Source organism: Topomyia yanbarensis, chromosome 2 (assembly GCF_030247195.1).
Source record: "Topomyia yanbarensis strain Yona2022 chromosome 2, ASM3024719v1, whole genome shotgun sequence".
In the NCBI taxonomy this organism is placed as follows: Eukaryota; Metazoa; Arthropoda; class Insecta; order Diptera; family Culicidae; genus Topomyia; species Topomyia yanbarensis.
Window position 1 is genome coordinate 322,763,523 of NC_080671.1, and position 10,114 is coordinate 322,773,636.

Consider the following 10,114-nt stretch of genomic DNA (forward strand, 5'->3'; position numbering starts at 1 on the left):
ATATAATGTAAAAAGGTATTATTCGTGTTCTTAATTTTTTGCGGAATTTTTAATTTACTTTTTCAAAAGTTATAAAAGTTTGTCTGACATCGTTTTTTTGGCAAAGTCTCCCCACTGCGGGGAGACTTGACCAAGGCTTGGGTAGACTGGACCAAGAGAATTTTGAAAAATCAGAACAAAAAATAATGAACTAAATAATACTGTAATCCTTTTTTTTCCATACTGGCGAGGTCATTAGGTAGCAGTAAAAAATATAAAAGGGTTGCATTTCATAAATTTCGACTGTGTTTAATGCATTTCCTTTTAAGGATTAACTCTCGACAAACATATGATTACGGCTTAAAAGCCAACTGTTAAAATTCTCTTTGAAAGGAAACTCCGGACAAACCGTTACTCATCAATAACATATGTTGGTAGTAAACAAAAGAGAAAAAACTTCTCTTTCATTAACTGCAGTAAACTGTGTTTAGCCAGGTTTGTCGAGAACTGTACTGGTGACATTGCACATTAACACGTCACGAAATAAGCCATATTACTACTAACTTTATTTACTAGTACAAAAAGATATAGATATAAGGATTTTTTGTGACGTGATTAACACTAACAGTAGGTACGACAGCATAGTAAATATCAGAAAAAATTTATCTTTCTTCGGCTTATTGCCACTTGGTCATGTCTCCCCATAAAATATTGGTCAAGTCTCCCCAACATTAGTTATTGCGTTCAATCTCGTGCAAATTTTAGTAATAACTATTTCAATGTTCCGAGTTATGTAAAATCATTGCACTAGTTCATAAAGTATAAAATAATGTATGAGTACTTTAGAAGTAATTATTAAGCGAGTATATATGTCCATACAAAATTTGATACAAAATTTCATAATTTAACGCAAATTTATTAAATACGGAATCTTTTCTATAAGGAAAGAATTTTTCATTCCAAACTTTTAAAATTACCTTGACGGAACGAAACTAGTATAAAAATATTTTTGAAATTTTTTTAAGAACCTAATAGAACACGGGTTTTGTATATTAATAAAATCCGGGTTCGGGACAGGTGAGCTTACAAAAATAATATTCGGGTTCGGGTCGGGTCCGGGTACGAAAAATTCCATGCCTGCCCATCTCTAACTGTTGGGCACTGTTTCAGTAGGGGCCAAGGTACGGACTGTGTTCTTGCTCTTTTTTATTTTATTTTAATCGTTAATCGTTAGTCATGTTTTTTCCAATGTTGCTTTTCTTGCTTGCAGTCCAACCTTCGCGGTATTTCTGACTTGCTGAGGCCTGATGCAAGTATCGTCACCTGTTGAAACACGAAACGATCCGGAGGTGGCGATCATAATGATACAGCGCTGTTCGAAAAAATAGCTGCACAAATATTTTTCGAGTTTAATGTAAAATACTCCCACACGTTCTACAGTTAACTCTCTCTATGTCGATATTGAAGGGACCATCGACATAGGGAGAGATCGACATATAGAACACAATGATTTTCTTTGAGACAACTTTTCCTTCAGGACATCACAATGCATACTGAGAAACAGTGTTGCCACAATTAAATCTGTACCGGGAGTTGAAAAATCTTTCCGATCTGTACTCTTCTAGAGGAAAGTCTGTACCGGATTCTGTACCGAAACAATAACAAGGTTGTTCTAAAAACATTTTTCTTATACATATTTTTCATTCGGGGAAATCAAACCAGCAATTAGGACTACGTTTTTTTATTTGAGCTGGAATTCCGCAAAAAAACAGTCAGAATTCCGGATGAATTTGACTGGGTAATGTCAATATCTGCTCCAGCTCAAATACTTTCCGCCACTTCGTGTGCAATCTATGAGTGCTTACAGAGTGGGGGTGAGAAGCTGAGCAGGGGCTGGTACTGACAGTAGGGTGCGAGAAACCTGCTTGCAGCAAATCAAATGGAGCATCTCAGAGTAAACGTAGCCCTAATAGACATCATTAAAGAGCCTAACGACCTGTTCAGGGTATCATCCAAACAATATGTGGAATCGATATTTTTTCACGACTATATGGGTTAAAATTCGTGTATAATATTTTTTTTTATTAGTGAGGTACTTCGAGAAGACTCGTTCGGCTCTCACTCAGACACCATCCCGTTGATTTGCTGGAAGCAGGTTTCTCGCATATCGCATCCTAATGTCAGCTTCTTTTCAAGCTCAGTCAGTACCAACTCAACTTCAGATTCTCGCCATCACACTGTCAGCGGCCTAACTCAACGTTTACCTGCTGTATACTGGGATACATTGCGGGGTTAAATTATTTTGCTATGATGTCATATAAAAAAAACTGTACCAATCTGTACTTTTTTACAAAAATCTGTAATCTGTACCGTACAGAATCTGTACCTAAAAACATTAAAAAAATCTGTACCTTTCTAGATAAATCTGGACTTGTGGCATCACTGCTGAGAAATGAAGATAGATGCTCGTATTGGGGGGAGTAGGGTAGTAGACGTCGAGGTAAAGTGCACTCGCACTGCAAAACATCAAGTTTGCTGTTTGAGAAGAAATCCCTTATTTGCAGTTTATCATTCTGCCCCACATGTAGGGGAACATGGGGTGACTTAACCAGGTTTTCAGCCAAATCTGCATAAATCTCCAAAAAAAATTTCAATCCTTCCAACGTCATTGAGATATAATGTAAAAAGGTATTATTCGTGTTCTTAATTTTTTGCGGAATTTTTAATTTACTTTTTCAAAAGTTATAAAAGTTTGTCTGACATCGTTTTTTTGGCAAAGTCTCCCCACTGCGGGGAGACTTGACCAAGGCTTGGGTAGACTGGACCAAGAGAATTTTGAAAAATCAGAACAAAAAATAATGAACTAAATAATACTGTAATCCTTTTTTTTCCATACTGGCGAGGTCATTAGGTAGCAGTAAAAAATATAAAAGGGTTGCATTTCATAAATTTCGACTGTGTTTAATGCATTTCCTTTTAAGGATTAACTCTCGACAAACATATGATTACGGCTTAAAAGCCAACTGTTAAAATTCTCTTTGAAAGGAAACTCCGGACAAACCGTTACTCATCAATCACATATGTTGGTAGTAAACAAAAGAGAAAAAACTTCTCTTTCATTAACTGCAGTAAACTGTGTTTAGCCAGTAACGGTTTGTCCGGCATTTCTTTTCAAAGAGAATTTTGACAGTTAGCTTTTAAACCGTAATCATATGTTTGTCGAGAACTGTACTGCTGACATTGCACATTAACACGTCACGAAATAAGCCATATTACTACTAACTTTATTTACTAGTACAAAAAGATATAGATATAAGGATTTTTTGTGACGTGATTAACACTAACAGTAGGTACGACAGCATAGTAAATATCAGAAAAAATTTATCTTTCTTCGGCTTATTGCCACTTGGTCATGTCTCCCCATAAAATATTGGTCAAGTCTCCCCAACATTAGTTATTGCGTTCAATCTCGTGCAAATTTTAGTAATAACTAATTCAATGTTCCGAGTTATGTAAAATCATTGCACTAGTTCATAAAGTATAAAATAATGTATGAGTACTTTAGAAGTAATTATTAAGCGAGTATATATGTCCATACAAAATTTGATACAAAATTTCATAATTTAACGCAAATTTATTAAATACGGAATCTTTTCTATAAGGAAAGAATTTTTCATTCCAAACTTTTAAAATTACCTTGACGGAACGAAACTAGTATAAAAATATGATGTCCTGAGAGAAAAAAAAACACATCGACATAGAGAGAGAATAATGCAGGCAAATATAAAGCCAGGTACATCGAAAGAGGGAGATATCGAGATAGAGAAAATATCGACATAGAGGAGTTTTTATACGTGCGATCTGAAGGGACCTACAAAATAATCGAGATAGAGAAAAATATCGACATAGAGAATATCGACATAGAGAGAGTTAACTGTATTCTCCAATAACATTATATGTTTTTGTAAGTGACCTATAGTACGAAAGTAGAAGACGCCACCATTTGGAGTCATTGGCTTATTGTTTACGAAACACAGCTGTCATTTCGGAAGAAAGTCGATGTAAAACTGTTCGTGAAAATAGCAGCGCTACCACAAAAGATTTTCAAATCGCTTAAGTTTCCAAAATTTTCAGATTAGTCAATCTATTTTGTTCGGAATAGTATTCCTACGCTTACAATTAACCCGAAATTATAAGTTTACATATTGTAGTATTCCACGAAAATGGGTCGTTCGAGGCACTGTACATTCGAGGAGCGAAATCTCATCAAACGGTTGAATGCTAGTGGCAAAACATACCGTGAAGTTCAGGAACTTTTACAGTGTTCTGCCACGAAGATACACAATGCATTGCACTGGACAAACAAATGGTCGGTGTTAAGTCAGACCGGACCAAGTCGCAAAACATCAAAAAATGAGTTAATGATAGCACTGGATAAAGAATTTCTTCATCTACATTCCACTTTTACCAGATTTGAAATATGAAACAATAAACAAGAATTATGGTAAAAATTATTTTGCAATTATAATGCAAAGGATGCTGCGATTCAAACTTTAAACGCGTTTTTCAATCAATGCGCTGTCACTTAGTCCGGTCTGACCTAACACCGACCAAATGTGAAACTAGCTATAGATAGCGAACAACATCCGCTCAAACTTAACAAACTGATGGGTCGGATGGCAAAATAATATTGGTTTATCTCTTCGAGAGAATTCTAGAAAGACCTGGGACATTCTATTGCAACGTCAACGAGTAGAAAACGATTTATTAAGACAAATTTGCATGCAGGAAGTCCGAGAAAAGTACCACTACTCACAATACGGCACCTAAACAATCGTCTGAACTTTGTCGAATTTCACGCCAAGTGGACCGTCGAAAAGTGGCTTACCATTTAGTGAGCTGATGATAGTAAAGTGGTATTATTAAAATCGAAAGGTAGGCGTCAGTAGGTTAGACGACCACCAGGAACTGAATTTTTCTCACTATACACGATGCGAACATGAAAAACATATTCAATTATTATTTCGAACAGCACTGTATGTATCTCTTTACAATCACCTTCATAGGGTTTCTTATAAATCTTGGCGCTACTCGTTAATATTTATCTGCTAGCCGGGGGAAGCAAATTTCACGGCTGCGGTATTTCTTCCGATACTGATGCTTGAGACTTTTCGCTATCAGTAACTCCGTTTGAGAGATCATCGGCGGTGAAATTTCTCCAGACAACGATCGATTATTGTCTCCGATTTCGTGTTTTCCCCCTTAGCTCCTGATGCTAGTCCTCTGACCGACCTTTGCTGAGTACTCGCAACCATGTATGGGAAAAATCGCATCACGAACCGTTCTTTCGCCATTCACAAGAAAGCTTCCTTCAGTTATGATGCATTCTGTGTGCTTAGAAAATTATGCATAGGAACCTGCAGGTTGGTGCTGCGAATACGCACAAACCAAAGCTATACCAACCAATGAAGAAGCACATCAAGCTTCGCACGCGAAAATCTTCTCGAGCTGGTCGCGGTTTGCATTCTCATAAAACAGTTTTATTTTAGTTTTTCATATTCAAAGATTATATTATATACTAGAGTAGAGTGGAGTCAAGTAGGTCAGTTTTTTTGCGAGCTCGTGCGATGGTATTTTTTGCACTGATTTTGACAAACAAACACTTATTGGAAAGGTTATATTGCGAATGTTTTCTTAAATCCACATTGCGACTTTTCAGCCATGCGCCACCGGCCCGTGCGTTGAGTTACGCGCCCATCTAGTTCGCATCAGTGCGAGTGAAAAAAAGTTTTGACGTTTGCGGAAGTGGCAATGAAACCGCGAAAGAGAATGTTGAAAAAATGTTGTTTTTTCAGCAGCTGCGTGTCCTCGTCATCGCCAAAGTGTGGAATTGAAGTTGTGCTTTCCGGCTCACGTGGTTGTTTGCTGCGACGATCACGTTTGCGCTTCGTAGCATAGATGATGATAATCAAAGAGTTTCGAAATTTGTAAAAATTCGCAGCTAACAACGGAGTCGCAAAGAACACTAAATTCCTTCTAGGGTTTCCCAAAACTACCCGTAACATAAAATAGGTAGTAGGGTGATGAGCCTATTTTCGCGATGTTTCTATTATCACCCTACCCATTTGAACCGTTGGTTAGAGCAGCGTCAGCCATCTTTGTTCAACGCATTGAGTCAAATGGTAGCGCAACAATAGGGGCACTCGATTCGAGTTTTCACTGCGCTCAAACACGAGAATTACACTGTTTTCAGGGTAGTTGTGATATAAGATTGTTTCTTAACAATAACAACGAAGCAAAGCTCGTGATACCAATTTTTATGCATTCATTTGATTGTAGGCCGAGCAATTAATGAATTAGAGAGGCACACTCCTTAGTATGGTGAAAATAGGCATCTTACCCTATGTTTCATTCATACATCAAGAAACCTTTGTGAGCTTCGCGAGGCTATGCGACAAATATTCACGAAGAAAAATTTGACGTTGTTCGTAGAATTTCAAGCATCATCGTTCTTTCGCAGTTTGCCCATCAAGTGACCTACTGTGACGCTTTTTCGGTCTTGCTGCTTGGTGCGTTATTCATGGTTAATTAGTGAGCAGTAAATTTTGGTTACTTTGTGATCCACAGTTAGCAACAGTCGCGCGAGTGAACTAATCTTTCCATGCCTGCACACAACTGTTGCTTATATCGAAAACTGTCGAAGCGTAAACTGATCCAGAGACCATTCTAGCCACCCTCGCAATGTCTCTTTCCTGGTTTCTTCAATGGCTTGTTTTTAGAGTGACCGAACTCGAATGACATTTTATGTGTCAAAACAGCTTGCAGTATATTTTTTTACTGGACAGGAAGTTTTATGATTTTTTAAAAAGTACTTCAAAAAATCATGGGAGGGGATTGAACCCCAAAACCCTGCCCTTGCGTACAAGCCTGCCTTACAGGCCCCAACCAGAATGCTTCGACAACGGCGTAGCGTTATGAAACTTAATCGGTGCTACTTACTCGGTAAATAGTGTAAAATGTGGATCACTTTGAAACCTCTCAATACTTCTAGCAGATTCGTCCACCATAGTGCACATTTGATGCAGGAATGAAACAGCAATTTCTCTCGAAGGATCGACGGCAATACCGGTCGATTTCAGAAGCAACTCAACATTCATGAAAGGAGGATTTTCATTTAGCTTGTCAGTGTTGTAGCGGTTGAAGACGTTCGATAAATTACGAAATGATTCGCTCAGGATTTGATGCAACAAATTTATCATCATGTGATCAACGTATCCTAAAAACCTTGCCAAAAGTGCGCACAGTTTTCGTTTGTTTGCTCGTTCTGTAAAACTCATAACATCTTTCATTTTCTTTTTGTTAGGACAATTTAGTGCTTCATCGTGCGGTGAATATCCTCGATCCACGAGAGTGTTGGAGCATGCAACAACTGAAAGAAATATTGTAATTTATGTATTTAAAAATTGTCTCGTATCGCCATCGGGGGCTACTGCATTACGCAATAATCGAATAATGATCTTTGAGCTTGTCGTTAAAATGTTACGTTGTTTTATGACAAAAGTACAACATTAAATCAACGAATGTTTCACTTTTGTTAAAAAACAACATGCAATTTGGGCTACAAGCAGCAATATCGTTCTTTAACTGTAGCGTGAAATAGCCCCGATGACATCTTTGAAATCAAAAATAAGACGTCCTAGAATTTAACAAATATAATAATACTCACATAGCACTTCTCTCAATTTCTTGTTTAGTTTAATCAGCAGATCGCGAACCTGTTCGAAAGTGGCCATTTGGGTCTCCACAAAGTACGGCAAGTGCCAGTTTTCCGTTACTGATACATCAAAATAACGAAAATGTACCAATTGCATGTACTGCTCCCGCATGTACAGCAGTGCTTGCGCCAGCCGCGGCATCACTAGAAACAGACTGGAAGACAGCGTTTGCCGCGCACTTTCATACTTTTCCCATTTTATATTTTGGCGCCACTGCCGAAAAGCTTTTGCATAGCGATAATATCGGAAGAAATTAAGCTTCGACAGTGTTTTATACTTTGCGTAGTCCACTAACCAAGCGTCTAGTGGACTGAAGTGATTCTCTGCATCGCTCCAGTATGTGACACCATGCCGACTGACGGTGAAGTACTCGTGCTTATCGACCTTGGAAAATGGAACCTCCCTAAAATAATATCTATGAGATGATATTTCAAATGTAAATTATCGCATTACAAGAATTTATATGCTCCAAAGTGTTCACTACTTCTAGGAAAAGCATAAGTAAGAAAAATAAAACTGTTGTCTCGTAACTTCCTAATCTTTTTCTCGATAAGCTCCTCAATATTGATGGGCGTTGTTTGATGAAGTTGCATTGTTCGTGCCGCAATTCGTTTTTTCCTATCACTGAAGATTGTGTTTGTTATTAAAAATCAACATCTAAGCTTATTATTCCACTTACTCATTAGTTATGCTCGGCAACTTAAATATAGTTTTCGGTTTGGCCAAATTAGCTTTAACCTTCCGTTTTTCCATTATCTTAAAGCCGGTTAGTAAACTGTATCGTTTGAAGTTCTTGAAGAAAATAACAAAAAGCGTAGTCAAGTACACTCTCCATAGAAACGGATCACTATGTGCAAGGAAAGTGCAATGCAACACGTGGTCGTTACGGAGCACATTGTTTCTAGGCTTGATTATCCTTTACTCAGTGTGTTAAGTGTGACAATAATGGAGGGCTATAACCTCCATTTGAAATTACCAAAAGACAAATAAAGCCCTTGGGACATCCCGACGACAGGAATCACATATTATATTTAACACTAGGCATACCCTAGCGTTTAACGAGTTTTTTATAGGGGATTAATCATAAATGGATTCTCTAGCTAAACTAAAGGAATGTATCAGTGCAAAGTGGATAACCGCCCCGAGCGGCGGTTTTTCGCACTTAACAAATTTCTATTTAATTGTTAAGCAATTCAATACTAATTCGTCAAAAGGGCGAAACTGTTTTTTGTAAACAAACTTGTTTCGCTCATTAGTCTGCTGCAGAGTGGAATTTCACGAAAAATATGCGTTAATGTAAATTTTTAGCCTTTGTAGAAGTAATTTCAATTGTTTTCTGCTTTGAAATTATAGTAAATTAAGAGAAATCATCAAAATAAAAGTTTGTTTACAAATCTTATTCGCCCTTTTGCAAATTTAATATGGAATTGTTCAAGTTTCAGTAATCACGATAAAAGTCAAGCGCATTGGCGCCTGTTGATGATTAATGGTGTTTGATATCAGGGCGACGGATGCGATCTAACAAAATTATGTATATTAGGGTGGGACAAACATCAGATTTCTGCTCCGAGCAATTTCTCCAGGGGTGATAGACCAACCATTACAGAGTTATTGTACCTCTTTAATTAATCTGTTTATCTTAAAATACCACTAACGCAAAAGTGTACTTTGTATTTAAAATTTTTTATTTTCATTGGAAAAATGATAATGCTTTGTCCATTCAGTTAACGAATCTTCTTCTCGAAATAATGTATTATTACTGTAACAGTACCTATTATCCAAAAGTTGAGTTTTAAGACATAATTCATAATTTACTGTATCGATTTTGTTGGCTATTTTCGGCAAATTTAAGATTAAGAGAAACGAAAGCAAATGAAATTGAAAGACGGATAGGTATTCTAGAGTGAATCAGTTATTAACTTAGAACGGAAAACTAGGACTAGGTAGGCTCATATGGACATGATCGAAAGGAAATGTGAAGAATCCTTTGCCTTCTGCTAAGTAGGAGTTGGGCGTGATTTCCAGCGTGAAGAAATAAGTGTATCACGCCAGAGAACAAATTATGTGGCTTTTTAAAACGAACAATCTGCATGATTATAATCACGATGCTAACTATTTGGATTTTCGAGAAATGAGCGAGAACTCGATTAAAACCACTAGGTTTCAATTTATTCACTTCTAAAAGTTTACCTGAACTTATTGATTAAAAGATATGAGGGCACAATTTAATAGAATTTTTTTCACTTTTTCAATGGAAGAGCATTTAAAACAAACAAGTTGTTTACAGAAAAAGTTCAATAGCTCAGTAACAGTTGAGATTTGATGGTATGTGAAGAACGATTTTCCCCTAAGCATGAATC

At 37.1% G+C, this 10,114-nt stretch overlaps 1 protein-coding gene across 1 annotated transcript in view; it reads right to left on the reverse strand.

Annotated features, from left to right (window-relative positions):
• The window catches only part of LOC131683761 (dynein axonemal heavy chain 6), a 37,570-nt gene extending 29,035 nt beyond the window's left edge, over positions 1-8,535 (reverse strand). The window contains exons 1-4 of the mRNA XM_058966024.1: positions 8,434-8,535; positions 8,208-8,378; positions 7,706-8,157; positions 6,979-7,408 (exon numbers count right to left, since the gene is read on the reverse strand). Coding sequence (XP_058822007.1) covers positions 6,979-7,408; positions 7,706-8,157; positions 8,208-8,378; positions 8,434-8,507 — 1,127 coding nt within the window. The 5' untranslated portion in view covers positions 8,508-8,535. The remainder of the gene's footprint in view (positions 1-6,978; positions 7,409-7,705; positions 8,158-8,207; positions 8,379-8,433) is intronic.
• Between the last annotated feature and the right edge of the window lie 1,579 nt (positions 8,536-10,114).